This window comes from Emys orbicularis, chromosome 9 (genome assembly GCF_028017835.1).
Source record: "Emys orbicularis isolate rEmyOrb1 chromosome 9, rEmyOrb1.hap1, whole genome shotgun sequence".
Classification (NCBI taxonomy): domain Eukaryota; kingdom Metazoa; phylum Chordata; order Testudines; family Emydidae; genus Emys; species Emys orbicularis.
Window position 1 is genome coordinate 68,473,080 of NC_088691.1, and position 19,216 is coordinate 68,492,295.

Consider the following 19,216-nt stretch of genomic DNA (forward strand, 5'->3'; position numbering starts at 1 on the left):
TTTAAATTCTTCAGCATTTTTTATACCTGCCCACGCTGAACTGTGTTGTATTTATTTATTTTTTTATTGCTCTTGGTCTTTGTCTTCTGAACTGTTACGTCCAACGTGTCCAAATGTCTATCGAAAGCAATGACGGGAGAAAAGAACAGAATGATCCTGTATCTCTATTGTGATTGCCCCAGCTTGGGTTGCATTTTGGTGAGAAGATCCCTCCCATCCAAGCACTGGAGTGAGACCAGAAACAAGACAAGCTTTAACTTGAAGTGGACAGTTCATTTATGCAATATCTGGCTTCAGATAATGAAAGGCACCTGTAAGAAAGCAAAAGAAGTTCTTTAAGTCATGCTGTGACAACCCCACAGTAAGGGGCAATGTCAACTACAGGTTGACATTGTCATATTTAATACAAATATATCAAAGGAAAGGGACTAATATTTTTATTCCTGGGACAAGTTTGACAAAACTCCATGTATCTGGGATTATATACTATAATGATTCTTGAGCTGACCTCATTAAAAACATGTGTTTCTAATACTGGAATGCCAGTGGTTATTTCATTTTGGACAACCCTTATGTTTTACCTAATGGCAATCAGGTTTCATGTCTCAACAATTAATAACATCAAGATGTTGTTGACATCACTTAAGAAAATAATTATGCAGCAGAAATCTTGCTTGAACAATCAGTTATCTTAGCAGCAAACATAGTTCTATTATGAAGAGAAGAAAAAGTCATAGGTTAGAATCAATCCTCCCCATTTCCTTTGTTACAAGAAGAAAAATATACTGTAGCTAGACAGTTACCTTACTAAGGATATGACCCAGTCATTGCACAACATAAATATCCACCTGGTACTCACTTTGTCCATACTGTCCATACTGGTATCCTGTGACAGGGTCCATACTGTAACCGGTGGTGCTGTAAGTTGGTGGGCAGTAGGACTGTGATGTAGGCAGGCTATCTAAACTTTTCATATGATCTAGTCTCTGACTGCAGCTGGCTGATACAGTAGTGGTTGGTTCTAGGCCCCCAGTTAAGGGTGAGAGGGCATAATCAGTTTGGGGCTGGTGAGGTACACCACCATGGTTAGTCAGGAGGCCCATTACCTAAAATAAAACGTATAGTAACAAATAAAGGTTAAAATGCATGAAGAACTATATTTCATATAGAGCTGCAAGAACAACTAGTGTCTGTTATTTAATTTCCCATGATATCTATTACTTGGTATTTAACCTGCATTTCGGGTTCCTAATTCAAAGAGGAAAAAGAGTTACATCGTGCATCTAAATAGTAACTTATGGCTGGCATTCCAGAAAAAATAATGTACAGGCATATAGGTGGGACAAAAAAACAAACCACCTTTTATGCTCTTAAAATGTCTGATCACGTCACAGCTGGAATTCCTATGGATGTTTATTCATTGGGAACTCGATAATGATAAAAAAGAAAAAGAGAAAATAGATCATCAGTCACAGTCCAAGTTTTCTTATGATGCTGTTCCCCAAACACAAAATCTTCATCATGCTTTATTGTCCAACCCAAGCCATTGTGTATTCTTGATAACAAACAGTGCAGCCAGAACAGAAATAACTATAAAAGTAGCCACATTAGAAAAGAGTGAGGTATTTATATGGCCAATTTAAAAATGCATAATTAATTAGGGATATCTTAGGTTCCCATGTTGAGGCTCTTAAACCATAACATAGGAGCTTTGAAATGGGGTAGTACATGAAATCAAGCCCCACTGACTGTTCTAGTCAACTTGACCATATAAACAGCTCCTCTTTTCTAAGGGGCCGTTTTTTTCCTAGATATCATCTCTTTATATAAATTATTTTTTCTTCTTTTTTCCCCCCATGATGTCATTGTAAACTTGTTTTCATCAAATATTTATTTTTGCTTTAGAAGAGTGGGGAAAATAATCTGTAATTATATTGATGAAAAGTTCCCAACAGGAACTAAACTCTAGGGCTGACTGAACAATGGGGCAAAATAGTTAATTATTATTTATATTTGCCTCAAACCCCATTGTGTAGGTGCTGTACAAACACACCACAAACAAATGATCCCTTCCCCCAAAAACTATTAATTAACGTTTGTTCAGCTTCAAAAACTAACATCAGTTCAATGTGTTCACTACGTACTACAGGCAGCCCTCCAAATGCAGAGCCAGAGAAAGATCCTAGCACCCCAAAAAACGTTTGTCTACTGGCTAGGGGCAGAGTGCCTATAACTCATGCACTGCTGGTATGAACCATGTGCTTGCCTGTAAAGAATACTAGAAGTGGATTTTTTACACATGAAAGCTTATGCCCAAATAAATCTGTTAGTCTTTAAGGTGCCACTGGACTCCTTGTTGTTTTTGTGGATACAGACTAACACAGCTACCCCTCTGACAGAAGAAAAAGGTTACAGTGCTTGCCGTTGTCAGAGTCATGCCACAAACTCCCTAGCCAATTCACTCCTCTCTAAAGAACAACAGTAGTGCTCTCTTTCTAGCTTGGCTTCAAGCCTCCAATGACTCTTGTAACGTCCTATAGATAAATGTAGTTAAGAAATTAACCAGAAAGTCAAGATCAGTAAAAAAAAAAAAAAAAAAAAGACTTTAGATTGCTTGAAAACATGTACTTGTATCTAAAAAGTCAATCCTCTGGCTGGAATTTCCTGTGGAAGTTCAGGGAGAGATTTTACAAAAGCACCTAAGTGATTTAGGAGCACAAATTAATTGTACTTGTGCTGCTAAATCCCTTATTTCTGCAAATCTCTTCCTTGTGCTACAGCTTGATGTATGTTTCTTTTCAAAGGACTTCTGTATTTTCAAAGCATATGGTAAAGACAAGCACAGCTCTGAGAACTACTCCCTTCTGCTAGCACATTTAGGCCTAATCTACACTTAAAAATTAGACCAACCTAGCCATGTTGCTCAGGGCTGTGAAAAATTCGTGCTCTGCAGGATGGGATTAGGATGACCTAACCCGCAATGTAGATGCAGCAATGTGGATGGAAGAATTCTTCTATCAACATAGCTACCACCAAAGCTGTGCTGCAATAGCAACTGTAGTGTAGCCCAGGGATCGGCAACTTTTTGCACGCGGCCTGCCAGGGAAATCCGCTGAAACGGTTTGTTTACCTGCAGCGTCCGCAGGTTCGCCCGATCGCGGCTCCCACTGGCTGTGGTTCGCAGTTCCAGGCCAATGGGGGCTACGGGAAGCGACATGGGCCCAGGGATGTGTTGGCTTCCTGAACGAAGATCCTTAGGGCTGTTTGGGTGAACGTGTTTATGCCCATCACCTTAAACTACTTCTTAAAGTAGTTCTGACTTTTTCTACTTCTGTTCTTAATAGAAAGGGGCCCAAGATACATTTGGACCTAGATGCAAATCATGAACAACCCAAAGTTTGGGAGTGTTTTGATCCAGGGTTTTGGTGTGACCCATTATAGTGCTAGGGAGCAGGCTTTAAATGGGGATTTGGATCAGATTCTAAACTTCAGGTGTGCTTGTATCTGGTGTTTTAGTTCAGGCCCACCTTTAGAAAATTTACTCTTTTGCCAGCCAGGTAGCCACTGAAAGTTGAAATGTACTGGTATTAGATGGGATCTCATTCAAAATTTACCACAGATTAACTCAAGTTGTCAGTCATCTCTAATCAAGTGCAGATGCACCTAATAAATCCGATGCCTTTAACCATCTTGACAAGAGTGACAGCACTATATCTTCAAGGCTGAAAAATTTGATTTTGAACAGTAATTGTCTTCTCAGAAATGTCTTCTTCAGAAGCCTTAGGAATCATCCTGCAGTTGATTAGCATCTAAATAATTAGATTTTTGGTCATGTCTGTTTGAAAGCTATAAGGGAAGTAGCCTAAAGGCAGAAGTCTCTCTTATGGTATGTGTCGTGACCTTATCACCCATGCGAGGAGTTACAGGAAGGGCATGAATGACTTTCACCTAATCAATTAGAAAGCCATTAAAGGTCCAATCCTGCAAGCTGCGACTTCTACTGCCCTCCATGAAGTAGATGGCGCTCAGCACCTCACAGGAGGCACTCTATTACTTCCAGGTCTGGGCGCTGAAGGTGAGAACCTCCACTGATATAAACCAGCAGAGCCCCCCTGCCCTCCCCCCTCCAGGGTAAATGGAGCTACACGGATTTATTCCAACAATGGGTCTGGCCCTGAATGTGTAAAACCAAATTATTTACATAGTCATTATGAGCATGATTCAGCTCCCATTAAAATCAATAAAAAGATTCACATTGACTTAAATGAGTGTTGGCTCAGGCCCTATGTCTTTAGAGCCAAATGCTGCAGTTCTTATTCATGCTGAATTTTAATGAGGTCAAAAATCAAGTCTTAAGGTTTTGGCCACATGGTACATTTTGTTCATGATTAAAGTAGAACAATAAAAAACAAGTGTTTTCTATGTGGCATGTGATTTCAAGTTTGGCTTGATAAGGAATACCGGGAGTATCCTTGAACTGATAAATAGCCTTTCAGTTAATATAGCAAAATACAATATTCATAGTTTGTAGACAATTATATTCTAAGACTATGGATCTCTAAATTCAATCTTGTTTCCAGACAAAATTGCCTTCTAATAAATACAGTGAACTGCAACAAGGACAATAGACAGAAACATTTTATTGAGCAATTTCCACCACCCTTCCTCAAAACAAAAACAAAAAACAAACAAAAAACTAAACACAAAAAAACCTCTCCACTTTTTTACAACAAATTCTCAGCTGTGGGAATGAATGTAGTTCCACTGAAGCCAACAGAGATTCACACCAGTTGAGGTCATGCCTCAGTATGTATAAGTAGAAGTGGCTGATAAAAGCCTTAAAAGTATGTAGGCAACACTGGGTCCATTATTAACTATTACATAAAATGTATCTATTATCAACAAAATAAAGCCCATTAAACTGAGATAAAGCTTATTCCATTTAAATGAAACATTATGCCAGTTAATGTGGTTGGTATTTTAGTAGGTTGGACCCACCATAGACATAATAAAATTCTCATGTGTTTTAATTCATTTACGCATGCCTGCATTTAATATGCTTTGTGACCATACCTGCAATTAATATGATTTATGAGAAAAGAACATGAGTCATATTCTTGGGTACAGTGATACATTTTTTTTCACCCTTCTCTAAACAAAAGATTTAATGAAACAGCTCAAGGAAAATTGTTAGCAGTTAACGTATTAAGTTGAGCTGACAGAATCATGAGTAAACTTTAGTGGAGTTAATGATATCCTCTTATCTGACCCTGACACATTTGCAGCATGTAATTTACAGAAGCTCTGTCCAGGGAATCTTGACAAATGCTCCTAACGATGTCAGGGCAATGTTCCATTCTAATGTAAAACAGATGTGGGTCAGATACCCTCATTCATCACTAACACAGAAAATTTCAAACTGCTTCTAAGATGAATGACATTACCTGCTGTTAACTCTTCACTGCAGAAAATCTCTGAGAATCAAAATATCACACCAAAAAAGAGCACATTTTAAAGAGGGAGATTTTTAATGCATCAAAGAACTAAGTTAATATTTAAAAAATCTGGATGTGAAATTTGGATCAAATTTGTTTTGATTGATCATGATCGCTTTCAGCATGACACATATATGAGACAGAGTCTACCCTAAATGGCAGATATCATGGGAGGAGAAGGGAGAGGAATAAGTTTTGTGGGAAATATTAAAATTGTTTCTTTTCCCCAGAATTCAAAACAGACCTATTTTCTGGTTGTTGGGTTTTTTTGGGGCGGGGGAAGGAGTTGCAAAAGTTTTCATGACATCTTTAACAGTTTTTAATAGAATTTTTTATTGAAATTGTTTAAAATCATCGAACATTTCATTTACAGAAAACCATGTTCTTGGTAAACAAAAATGTTCAGTAATGATTTTGATACAATTTAATTAAATTATTGATTAAAATATTCCACAATAATTACTGAAAATCAGAAAAGTTTGAAGATGTTGACAATTTTTTGTGCAAAGTCCTGTTTTGTGGTGGATAATCTATTTTTCATCTGAAAAACATTTTGTGCAAAAAATTTCAGCCCACTGTATGGCAGAGATATGTTTAGCATACAGAAAATCATGAGTGTTTTAAATTGTAGAATTAAGAGCATCAAAAGCTTCTGAGGTGAATAATCTCTTACTATATGGCCCAAATAAAGTGAGTGATGAGTTGTAGGAATGTTTACAACCAAAAAAGAATCTTATATAATATTTTATCACCTGTCACATGGTGAAAATTGTCAAATTCAAGAAATGAATGTGACTACGTCACATCTTACTTCTACATTTCAGTGTCAGTATATTTTGTTGTAGTACCTTTTCTACAATTTGATTATCTCGTGGTTACTGAGACACAAGAATAATTCTGGCTTAAATTTTCGGATGTGACCAATGATTTTGGGGACTTCAATTTACAGGTGGTCAGCTTATGACACTTTCAGGAGACCTAATTTTCAGAAATGATGAGCACCTGCCCTCTGACAATCAGGTCCTCTTCAAGGTATCTTAAGTTAGGCATTCACCAATGAAAGCATCCAAAGTCAGTAAGCACTTTTTAAAAATTAAGCCAATGTTATGCTTGTCTGATAGTAATTATGAGACCACAAAATTCCAATTGTTTCCATCAAACTAAGGAAACGGAATGATGAAATCAACACAAAACCCCATGTGCTTAACATCATTATTTACATCTATGGCTTTTATCAGGCAACTCGTGCTCAGTCAAATTACACAATGTGAACAAACTGCCTCCCTAGTTAAGAAATCCAGGACTTCTGGTTCATGCCAGTTGGTCACCAGTTGAATAATGCTCAAAGCTAAGACCACTTTTGACCCACATCATGAGCTTTTGATTGGTATAGGCTCTCCTAGACTGATCCAACACAAAAAACGTTTTTCTGTGGGCAACCAGATGTAGAACAATTTTATTACAGCAATTATGCATAGTAAAGGAACCCACTGTTTTTATTAATTTCATTTTAATGAGGCAATGCAAGTTTTCAACTATTTGCTCTTGAGTTTTCCTATAAAAAACAGAATTTAATAAAGCATCATGAGTGCATCTTTCTTCTAACGGAAAGGCCCTAATTCAATAGCTGACATGTCTTGAGCTGATAAAAACCAAGTGCACTCATACAGAACACAGTCATCCAAGAGAGCACCATGCCGCAGTGAAAGGGTTATCGAATAATTCTCTGGTTTAGACAATGAAATGTTTGGACATTCCAAGAAGAAGCTGTGAAACAACTCTAATGTTCAATGCTGTTCAAGGGAAAGGTTGCAGTTTTACTTCAGAATATTGTTGAGTGCCAGTTAAAGTGTGAGAACTGATAAGTACGCTGGAGGGCACTGTGCCCTCTGATGCAACTGTGCAACTAACACAGTCAATGCATTTACCACCGTAAAAGGACACCTCATACAGTCTCCAATTCTATTAGTGTGATCCACTTTTGGGAAGTGAGGGTTTAGTGATTTTCTAGGGTGGATGGGGTGAAAAAATATATCCATCAGGAAACAGGTTACAACCACCTGCTCTTCTGGTTCTTCGTGGTAAAAGCTTTTAACAGTGTCAAGTATCAGAAGGTAGCCGTGTTAGTCTGTATCCACAAAAACAACAAGGAGTCCAGTGGCACCTTAAAGACTAACAGATTTATTTGGGCATACACTTTCTTGGGTAAAAAACCTCACTTCTTCAGATGCAACTGAAGAAGTGAGGTTTTTTACCCACGAAAGCTTATGCCCAAATAAATCTGTTAGTCTTTAAGGTGCCACCAGACTCCTTGATGTTTTTCTTTTAACAGTGGATATTTAAGGCTTTGTAACCAATGTGGATTTGTAAATGTAGAAAAGGAGTGGCCTGATGAACAACAACAATAAAAATATCCTTGTGTCTGGATCTGAGCCCAAATAGATTCTGAAATAGCGCTCTTTAGAAACAGGAACTGCCTGAACCACATGGATCTGGGTAAACTTTACTGCCTTTACATTCATAAAGAGAACAAGAAAAGGTCAAGGGATTCCCATGCCACACTGAAAGAGATTTTTTTCCTCAACTTATATAAAAAAAATTAAAATGATGAAATCCTATCTTTGTAATAATCAGATCTGTAGTAAGACCATACACCTTCAATTGAAAGAAACATGTTTTGACAAAGAGTCATTGCCTTACATCTGAAGAATCTGAGGTAATTGTTAATGCCATGATCTGAAAATGACATGCCAAATCAGAAAACGTCTTGAGTTCTGTACACATGCTACTCCCTAATAAATTTCAGGATTAACAAATGTTTGTCAAAAGAAAATGCACTGAGCAATTGAAATTTAATTTGAAAGGGAACTACAATATTCCAATAAATATATGCATGAAAACCAAGAAGCTGCATAATAGGCATAGCCGACACAAAATATGCAATTTACATACATTACACAGTAATAATCTCAATACTGACATTATACTTAAAAAGCTCCAGTTCACTGGCAGAGATGGATTTTTTTTTATTTTTTTTTGGTAAAATGCAAACAAGGACAATACTTAACACCAATTCCCTGCACTATTAATCACTGCCTTGTTTCTATAAAGATCAACCCTTTGTAAGTCTATAACACAGAGGATTTCTCACCACAGCCAGGTAATAATGGGTAAAACAGACTTAGCAGACCAATACTCAATCACCCTGATGAGATCTGCAGACCATCTCTTTGTTCTGAACGTGCAGAATGCTAGGAAGACAGTTAGGACTTCCCACTCCTCTCTTTGTTTTAAACTTGCACACACAAAACTTTATCTTATTTTCCAGAGAGTCACTAGCACAGGAAGCCAGGTGTATTGGATGCTGACATTCCATCCTTTCACCCTCCCCCCAAAAAATATGCAGACACATGCAAGCTTCTGATTAAAGTTTGTTACTACAGTGAGAAAATGAACAAACAATAACAAAACTATAGCACCGTAGCACCTCTTGTAATGTTTCCCCCTTTGATCTCAATTTGACTACAATGTTTGTCTTAAACCAGAAACTTAATTGTCAGTAGGCTCAGGAGCAAAAATAGAAATGGAATACCCTGCATCAAAATAAACTGAGTTCAGAGAACTGTGGGCCAGAGTCTCGCCTGGTATAAACTGAAGTCAATGGAGCTATGGTGTTTTACATCATCTGAGAATCAGGTCCTGTGAATCTTAATACCAGTCTTTGCTGTATACATCACTGGACTCTATTTACCACAAAGGATCTCTCCAGAGGATAGTGTAATTTTTTTCTTCTTCCTTGAATAATTCACCATAAATTCAGCTTGTGTTTTGTATATAGTTTTTCTATAGTGCTTGCTAGAGGGAGATAGTCATAGGTGTAGACATCATTTTAATGGCTCACACACATACACTACACAGATTCAGTAGGATCAAAATCCCCCAGCAAGGAAAGAAGCTCTTGATTTCTCATTAAAAACCTTTTCTCACTCCCAGCTCTACCAACTTAGGGCTAGTGTCTCCCTGGGAAATTTCTCATTACCTTTTCTTTGATAAAATCCTAAACGCAGAATTGGCTTTAGAATTTTTGGACAGGCCTGACAAACAATTTTTATTGCCATCTCACTCCAGACATGACTATTTCCTGTCCACCAGGAGCAGAGAACTCAGTGGAGGGTTGAACCAAGGATTTGGGGGAGGATTGGCAAAATTATTATTTGGGACACACCCCCAATTTAACTGACATTTTATTTATTCCAAGTGTGTGTCTGGCAACCCCTGGAGCCTCCTGCTGCAGAAGTGGAACCCAGCTGCTTGTTCCTTTCAACCCCTGCAATTGGTTTAGGGCAATTTATATCTTCAGGGTGATTCTGGCCAGCAAAAGGGATAGAGATTTACTTATGAAAACATGAGGGCTCAGCTTCTCCTTACATCTTTAGGTTCCTAAATCTGGGGGTCCCAGAGCCATGAGTTTAACACGGCCCAAGGGCCAGCTCTGTCTAAACATTTTTTGCCATGCTGTCTGAGGGTCTTCTTCAGCATTTGTTTAACTTGAAACATTTTCATACTGAGGCCAATAAACTTCCAAAAGCTCTCTCCACTTGAATGGATGTGACTGAGTATGTTCAAGTGATGAACAAATGACATCAACACTCTTTTCTATTGACCAACTTCCCTCTATGGCCCATGGTAAAGGTGCAAAGCAGGGCCAGAAATTCTCTAAGCCAGGGATCGGCAACCTTTGGCACGCGGCCCGCCAGGGTAAGCACCCTAGCGGGCCGGGCCAGTTTGTTTACCTGCTGCGTCCACAGGTTTGGCCGATCGCGGCTCCCACTGGCCGCGGTTCACCGTCCCAGGCCAATGGGGGCAGTGGGAAGCGGTGGCCAGCACATCCCTCGGCCCATGCCGCTTCCCGCAGCCCCCATTGGCCTAGAGTGGCGAACCGCAACCAGTGGGAGCCGCGATCGGCCGAACCTGCGGACGTGGCAGGTAAACAAACCGGCCCGGCCCACCAGGGTGATTACCCTGGCGGGCCGCATGTCAAAGGCTGCCGATCCCTGTTCTGAGCACTGGGATGGGGGAAGGTAGGGGAATGCTAAGGAGCACAGACCAACTTTCATAATATGAAGACAATTCTGACCACTGAATCAGGGCTGGGTTCCAAGAATTGGAGATCACAGAAACTATTTGTGTCTGTTTTATCAGATTTAAGATCTCCTTTTGATTATAGGATGGTCACAATAAGATATTGGGCGTGAAAACTTGTCCCACCAATTCCTTTTGGTAATGATCTCTCTTTACTAAAATGTCACAGGACTTCTTCAATGTAATACTTAACTTTCATATCACAGTGAATAAAAGCTTTTTGAAAGAACAAAATAACACTTCTCCATAGCTAGAACTGACTTACACTGAAAATGACGTTGAAAACTGCCTCTGATGGATTAACTCGGAACCCTGGAAAGATTTTTATGTCTAAATTATGGAAGCCTTGCATACTATGAATCTGGTCATTTAAAAGAATGAAACCACTAATATAATGTCATGCCTTTTGTTGGAGATTGCATTTAGAAATTAAGATTCTTCAAAACAAAATTCATTAAAGTCTTGTTGGAAGTACATCCGTTTTTTTTTATGTTGGTATTTTTCTACTGAGGTTTTAAAGCCATAAAGTTTTGTATTCCACTATGTGCTATAGGAATCTATGAAACTTAATTACATTTACTGTTACAAAAAAGGGTTTATGAACTTTTGCCTTTAGGCAAAAATGTTTATTTCATTGCCTTTGCTATTCATTCTTTTCAACTCCGATGCCTTTGAACTTTTCAGCTGCACAGAGTTATCACCGTTATGCAGGAACCAGGAACTGTATTCCCGAGATGCAAACCACAAGTTGAAGAAAACGAAGGAGGCAAAGATATATGAGTCGTTATTTTGGCCACCCTTTGTGCCATTAAAATCTCATTTTCTGCCTATTAGAATGCCCTCTTACTGCTTAGGCAGTGGTGATAGTCAGTGATTAGTGTGTAATTGAGTATAATTGTCTTTTCACTTTTCATTTGTGTCATTCTGAGCTTCTCTCTGTTTTTCTAACCACTGAGAGGAAAAAAGGGTAGAAAGACGATAAAGCTGTTAAAACTCTCACTCTCAGCCCTGAAGAGATTCCTGATTGTAATTATAGATTGCATCCCCTTTGTGACATTTCTCAGAATTTAGTGGACAGCTCTTCCAAACACCTGGGCGAAGCTCACACTAATAAACTAAAGTACTGTATATTTAAGCAATTGCTAATAATGTCAACTGCAGACAGATGCCACTTGTAGGAAATTTAACCAACCTTCTGACACTCAATTATCAAGGCAATTTATTAACATGATCTCCTAAGAAAAGCTCACACAAATTAGAAAAACAATTATGGCATTTGAGCATTTATATATTTCCCAAGAACGGTAAGTCTCCTAATTTATGTATTTATAACTTGATTATAGCTCATCCCAATGTGTACTGCTCATCAGCTGCGCCTCTCCCACTATAACTTCTCTGCTACTTCTAGGGCCATTTTGTAAAACTCCTATAGTCTCTTAAAAAGGCATTGTATTCATAAAAAGCTGATTAGACAAGACAAGATCACCCTCCTTGAACTTTCTTTGCCCAGGAATGGATCTCAAGGAAAATAGTGGCACATTACAAATGCTTGATAACTGAATGCAAACATGAAGTTTGCATGATTACTTGAAAATTAAATATAAGCTATGAGTTTTGAGTAGGAAAAAAAGGAAGCTAGCAAACTGAAATCATGTGGCTTGTATAAAGAATACATTATGGTTTAAATTTGGCAATTCATTATACTATGGCCTCGGGGAATAGACTCTTTGGTTCTGGTATACAGCAAATCCTCTGTCTGAAAACACAGGACTGACCTGAGGTGAAAGGCCATTGCCAATGGCAGGGTTCATGGGATTTGAGGGCCCGGATGGAGGCACAAAGCTGTCTGTATAGCTGGAAAATCCATGCCTGGTGCTGGGTAGGCAATACGCAGAGCTGCTCTCTGGATTTGAAGGGAGGCTGCTTTGGTGTACAGTGCTTGGAGGAAGCGGCTGAGGTCTGTGGACTGTACTGCTTGGATCAGACACAGCTAGAAGGGAAAGGAACACATTTATACATTTTCCACATAGTTTTCTGACATAACAAATTCACTGTATAAAGTTCAACACTGAGAAGAACTGATCAGGACTTGCAGGTAAATATTAGCCAAACCAAAGGTGAATATTTAACATTACTCAATATTTAACTGGCTAGGAGGAAAAAACACACATGAAACAAAACATGACATAAGCCTCTGTCAGACCTACATGACACATTTACATTGTGAAAGTTACATGCAGATGTGATTCTCACATGATGCATAATGGGCGTATGCTCTTCTAATAGACAGGATATATTCTTTCCTCCCCAGTTCATCAGTAGGAATTCAGCTCAGGTTGGTAGTGACTAGTGATCAGACAAGTTGGGGGTTTTGCAAAATTTCCCTAGTCAGATTTTGGTTTGGTAAAACTATCCATCACTGGTTTGGATCCAGATCTCATTTTAACCAAATCACTAAAGTTTAGCAGGTAGGAGGCTTAGATAAAAAGTTGCAGATTTCCCCCACTTCTATAATAGACAAAGCTTTGGGAGGCAGGGACCTGGTTTTATAATACCCTATCAGACAGGGTATTATTTACCTTTGAAAGATCAAAATCAGGAGTAGCCTGTATTTAAGTTCCATTTTTCCCAAACCATCGATATGTTTGGGACCCCCTCTCTAGTAGCAACTGGAACTTATTATCATCTGATGGCTATTCAGTACATGTGTGAGGTGGTTGGTGACTTCAGTCCAATTCCTACTGGACACATATCAGGCATAAAAATTTCCAGTTGGCAGTTGTCACTAGCAACAGAGAAGATTGAATGAACATAGTGATTGACGACCTATCCTCCACCATGCACTGGGACATGGCAGAGTTGAGACATAATGGTGGGAGAGGATGGGGACATTTGCACAACCCCTGCCAATGCTGTACCTCTCCCAGGGATAGGGGACTTCAGTATCCAAGCTAAGACTGTCAGTCTGGCACTGGCACCATTCATAGGCAATCAGGCCACAAGCTAGTGAAGCCAATGGGAATAGTCACATGTTAAATGTAAGAGTTTTGCTGTCTTGAGGCCTACATTCATCTAAACCATTTTCAAAATTTGAAGAATAGAATGTTTCTAAAGTGGGTTTACATGGAAAACCACTGATAACGCCGTTTAAATGAAACATCTGTCCCCTACTGTACCTTGTGGTATGGAGGTGGGTTGATAGGAAGGCTCAGATAGCTGGTATGTTGGCAAGGTTGGCATGGCAGTGGGTGGGAATCCTCCTGGGATCAGGTGGTTGAAAGCCATCAGTTGATTGGCCCCGGCCTGTTTCCTCCATCTAGCACGACGGTTACTAAACCAGACCTACAAATGTTTTAATTAGGTACATTTGATTTTGTACATTTAACATAGGCGCATTAGAAATAATGGTACTTTTTAATGTATTTTGCATTTGAAAAGAAGCTAAAAGCTCCATATCTACCACACAAGTCAATCTTCATGGCAATGAAATAAGTCCATGGCAGAACATTATTTGATCTAGTGGCCTGAATACAGGACTGAGAGTCAAGAACTCCTACAGTCCAACTCCATGTCCGGCACTTCCTCCTCTGCCAAGTCACTTAACCTACTATTTTCAAACATGGGTGATTAAAGTTAGGTACCTATATCCATATGGTGACAACTAAATGAGTCTCATGAGCACCTGCAATTCCCCCTTATTTATATGCTTAAATATATATTTAAGTGCCTAACATGACAGATGTTAGTCTTGCCATTTAATGCATTCTTGGAAGGCACTCAGATGCTATAGTGATGAAGGCAGTACAATAACCTATATAGAATAGAGCAGGGGTCGGCAACGTTCGGCACGCAGCTCGCCAGGGTAAGCACCCTAGCTGGCCGGGCCAGTTTATTTACCTGCTGACGTGGCAGGTTTGGCCGATCGCGGCCCCCACTGGCCGTGGTTCGCCGTCCCGGGCCAATGAGGGCGGTGGGAAGCTGCGGCCAGCACATCCCTCGGCTCGCGCCGCTTCCCACCGCCCCCATTGGACCAGGACGGCGAACCGCGGCGAGTGGGGGCCACGATCGGCCGAACCTGCTGCATCAGCAGGTAAATAAACTGGCCCGGCCCGCTAGGGTGCTTACCCTGGCGAGCTGCGTGCCGAACGTTGCCGACCCCTGGAATAGAACTTTAAACATGGAATGTGAACACCACAGGCCTTTGTGCACAAATTAAATCAGTCCCTCCTAGCAGCTTTTAATGCACTCTCGTATGCACGCAGCACCTCACCCTAAGACTCCATAGCTCTGGATCATATTTTCACATAGAACCATTCTTGAAATTTGTTTCCAGTGTGAGACACAAGCCAGCTATTATTTAGGATTAGCTATGCATATCTTATCTAGAAATCTACTTTTCTTCAATAAACACAGTAATTCCAGACAAGCCATCTTCAATTCACGTTCCAAGTTCTCCGTGACCTACTTACAGTGGAATACCAGTGAGAAATAAAAAGCAGGATCTTGTTACTTAGTCAGAAATATTGTACGTTATGAGTTATGACAAATGCAGTTCTCTTTTATGGCTAAAAAAAAATAATCCTAAATGTAATGGGCCAGGGCTGATGTGACTTCAGTGGAGCTATGCTGATTTATACCAGGTGAGACTCTGGCCCTATTTCTCGATCAGAGACACTCCAACGTTTGCAGTGTGGATCACATCTTAAGAGGATTATCTCACAACCGTCTACCCTCCCATTTACAATTACGCAGACTGTCCGCCTTCTCACTCACAATCACATACTAGTCCTGCAGCAACTGCACCAATTACTCCATGGAAAATTAATATTAGGACAATGTCTAATTTATGTTTAGCTATTTTTAAATATAATTTAGCTGGTGGTAACAAGGAGCAGAATTAGACCCATGTGACCAGCCACCTCATCACTGACCACCAGCAAGTGCTCTACAGACCAGGTTGGGAACCACCGATCTAAATAATACAAATCAGCTTTCTAGGAGTGACATGATTTGTGGCCAGAAAACATAATGCTATACAATGTCTGAAAGACACTACTGTGTTGCACCTCTCAAGCGTCCTGCATTCTAAGGGACATAATAGCACTTGGGTAGGTTTGGGTCATCATGCCCTCTGTCTGTCCCACATATGCTGCTCCACAGGCATCACTCTGAGAATATACAAAGCCATTTGACTTCAAAATTGGGTGGCTGTGCCACTGTATAATGAGAACTAGCCCCATCTAGACCCTTCTTTTGCCAGCGTTGAGTGCTTCAGTGTATCTTTTCCAGTTTCGCAGCATCGCACAGAGCTGGACTGATATTTTGGCTAGGGGGACTGATGGAACCTCCTTTCCACCTCCTCTGCAGGCACTCCTCCTTATTTCTGTTGCACATGGTGCTTCTCCTTTTGGAACAACCCAAAGTGTTATTGCTGGGGCCTCCTTGAACAGGCAAGAAGTCAATGGATAAAGAGAGGATTATTTGGTGAATAACAGTCAGGGCAGACCCAGATCCACCAGTTTTGGACTCTTCTTCCTATCCTCCAGACTGCCTAAGCCCTGACCAATTTATTTCCCCCATCTTTCTCTTCCTCCAGAGTCACATATTTATTCACCCTCTTCTGAACCCCTTTAATTACCTCATCAGTCCCACAATAAAACATTTACTTTTTGTTGCCCCTGCAGCTGCATAAAGCGGATGTGGTACCTTGTGGAAGAGAAATGGGTTCAAGAGGGAGAAGATGGAGTGAGGTAGCTCTGAAGAGGAGCCCTGGGGGAAGCATGGAAGGGAAAGATAGGGGGGCAAAATGGGGACTGGAAAAGAGAAATTGGGCTGAGGAGGCAGTGGGCAGCAGCGTCGCCTATTCACAAGCTATGACTGACACCCTCCCCCCAATCATTCACCTTGTGCACAACGCTCCCTTCCTCAGGTCACCAGGTTATCTGAAGATCTTAACATGTTTTATAAACATTAATTGAGCTCCACAACACCACTGTGAGGTGGGTATCAACTCCATTTTATAGAGGAAAGGGAAGGAGAAAGATCCTAGAATAGTTCAGTTCTATTCCATATAGGTCCTTCTCTTGCCCTCAACTCCGTAGCATCTGACCTTCTTCCAGTATCATGTTAAGCAATGTGACAAATGTCTGCCATGTGGTTTGTTTTCTCCCTCATCCTCTCCTTCCCCCCGGGGGTGGGAGGGAGGGCTAGGGGGAATTGTGTGTGCAGTTTAGGTTTTGTTCTTTTTCGGTTTCTGTTTTAAATACACATACTGCTCTGTGTTTCTGTTAGAGAATGCACGTCGAAGAAAGGTGCCTTCCACTTGGAACAGAAGGTTTGGTGAAATTTGTGGGAGTTTGTTCCAGTTCTGGACTGACCCCAGAGAAAACTCTTTCTCCCCGTCAGACAAGCTTTATCCTTGTTGTAGAGAGTTCCATTGTGCCTGAGGTCAGCCATGTATTGTTTGAGAGAGTAAAGTTTTCATCTCTCTATTCACTTTTTCCACATCACTCATGATTTGATAGACCTACAATATCCCCCCTTAGTCGACTCTTTTCTAATCAGAACAGCCCTAATATTTTTGTCTATCCTCATATGGAAGCTGTTCTGTATCCTTGATCATCTTTGTTGCCCTTCTCTGAACCATTTCCAGTTCCACTATATTTTTTCTGAGATGGGGCGACCAGAACTGCACGCAGTATTCAAGGTGTGGGCACACTATGGATTTCTAAAGTGGCATTATGATATTTTCTGTCTTATTTTTACCCTTTTCCTAATAGATCCAAACATACTGTTAGCCTTTTTGACTGCTTACAATGCTTTGACAAACTTACAGTGCAAGGTCTTGATCCTGCAAATGGATATTCCCATGGATGTACCCACATGCCACTCCACTGACTTCTGTGGGGCTCTACGCAGGTGCAGGAGCCAATCTGCATAGATCCTGTTGAATAGTCAGGGCCTAAAATATTACTACTGTAATCCTCCTTAATTGGGATATGCTACATTGGGGCAGCTGTTTTATTGGGTAATATCTATGAAAATTGATTTTGCATAATCTAGTGAGCAGTATTGGCAGAACTTCCACTTAGTGAAGAGGAATTTAACTAAAGCCATCTAGTGTTTAGTCAGATGTTAAATAGATGTGGGGTTTTAGTTCATAAATTTCAGCTCAATTAATTTACAAATCGAACAGTTTAAAATTAACAAACAAATATTTTCAAATTTGACTTGCTTTGTAAATCTCATTGTGACTTTTACATCAAGCCACAAGACTGTATGGACTAGACTAGAGGATGGTGTTTATAACGTTGCATATGAAGGCACAGTTTTATTATGGTGCATTTTATATGTAATGTACTAACTATTAACCATTTTAGAATTATATAGAAACTGCTGGCCTGATTCTCTTTGCACTCATGCTGGTGTAAATCAGGAGTAACCACAATGAAATAAATGGAGTTACAACAGTGCAAAATTAGTGAGAGAGAAGAATGAAGTCCCACAAGTTAAGGCACTAATAAGCTCAGTACAAATGGTCCTTAATTTTTAAAAATGAGCACACTGATGTTTTGAACCCATAACCTTGGATATTGTAGCATGACAGCTTTTACTATTAGGCTATAGCTCTTCGATTTTCCTATAGTGTCAGATGACTTCAGAAAAATTCAAGACAAAGTAAACATGCTCACGAATATTATCTAGATCAGGGATCAGCAACCTTTGGCACGCGGCCTGCCACAGTAAGCACCCTGGCTGGCCGGGCTGGTTTGTTTACCTGCCGCGTCCGCAGGTTCTGCCAATCGCAGCTCCCACTGGTCGCGGTTCGCCGCTCCAGGCCAATGGGGGCTGCAGGAAGCGGCACGGGCCAAGGGATGTGCTGGCCGCCGCTTCCCGCAGTCCCCATTGGCCTGGAGCGGCGAACCGCGGCCAGTGGGGGGGCCGCGATCGGCCGAACTTGCGGACGCAGCAGGTAATCAAACCGGCGCGGCCTGCCAGGGTGCTTACCCTGGTGGGCTGCGTGCCAAAGGTTGCTGATCCCTGAGCTAGATCCTTAGTATATATGTAACCACTGGAGACCTGATTTACAACTGTGTTACTCAAGTTTTCCACTGTGTAACTCCATTGAAATCTGTGGAGTTAGATGGTGCAAAACGGGAGTAACACAGTGGTAAATCAGCCCCAAGGCTTAACAAAAATCACACCATCACAAGCAAACACACTAGAAACTCTTTCTTTTCCATTCACAGCGCAGTTCAAACAGCATCAATACATCACATCAGAAAAGTAGTATGTTTCCCATTCTTTTGGCTTAACTTATGTGAAAGCCCCCATATAATGAATTATTTCCTCAGATATAGGAGAGCCTATAATGCCTTTGCATTCTTTCCTTACTCCTCTGCTATGAGCACGATAATTATCACCAAATGTTAACATTGTCCATTTTGCACCATAACGCCTGGTAGAACCAAAACACCAGCGACTCAGCTATTTTACATTTTGATTATACAGTGTAACTAGCCCTCACAAGTAATAGCAGGCAAAGGATCAGTGCAGGAGCTGATCAATGGGAGAGCAGG

At 40.4% G+C, this 19,216-nt stretch overlaps 1 protein-coding gene across 4 annotated transcripts in view; it reads right to left on the minus strand.

Annotated features, from left to right (window-relative positions):
• Positions 1–276: 276 nt before the first annotated feature.
• The window catches only part of PAX3 (paired box 3), a 100,573-nt gene continuing 81,633 nt past the window's right edge, over positions 277–19,216 (minus strand). For all 4 annotated transcript variants that reach the window (XM_065410553.1, XM_065410554.1, XM_065410552.1 and 1 more), the window contains 4 exons: positions 13,814–13,979; positions 12,413–12,627; positions 860–1,106; positions 277–311 (listed from right to left, as the gene is read on the minus strand). In XM_065410553.1, the coding sequence (XP_065266625.1) occupies positions 277–311; positions 860–1,106; positions 12,413–12,627; positions 13,814–13,979 (663 nt within the window). The remainder of the gene's footprint in view (positions 312–859; positions 1,107–12,412; positions 12,628–13,813; positions 13,980–19,216) is intronic.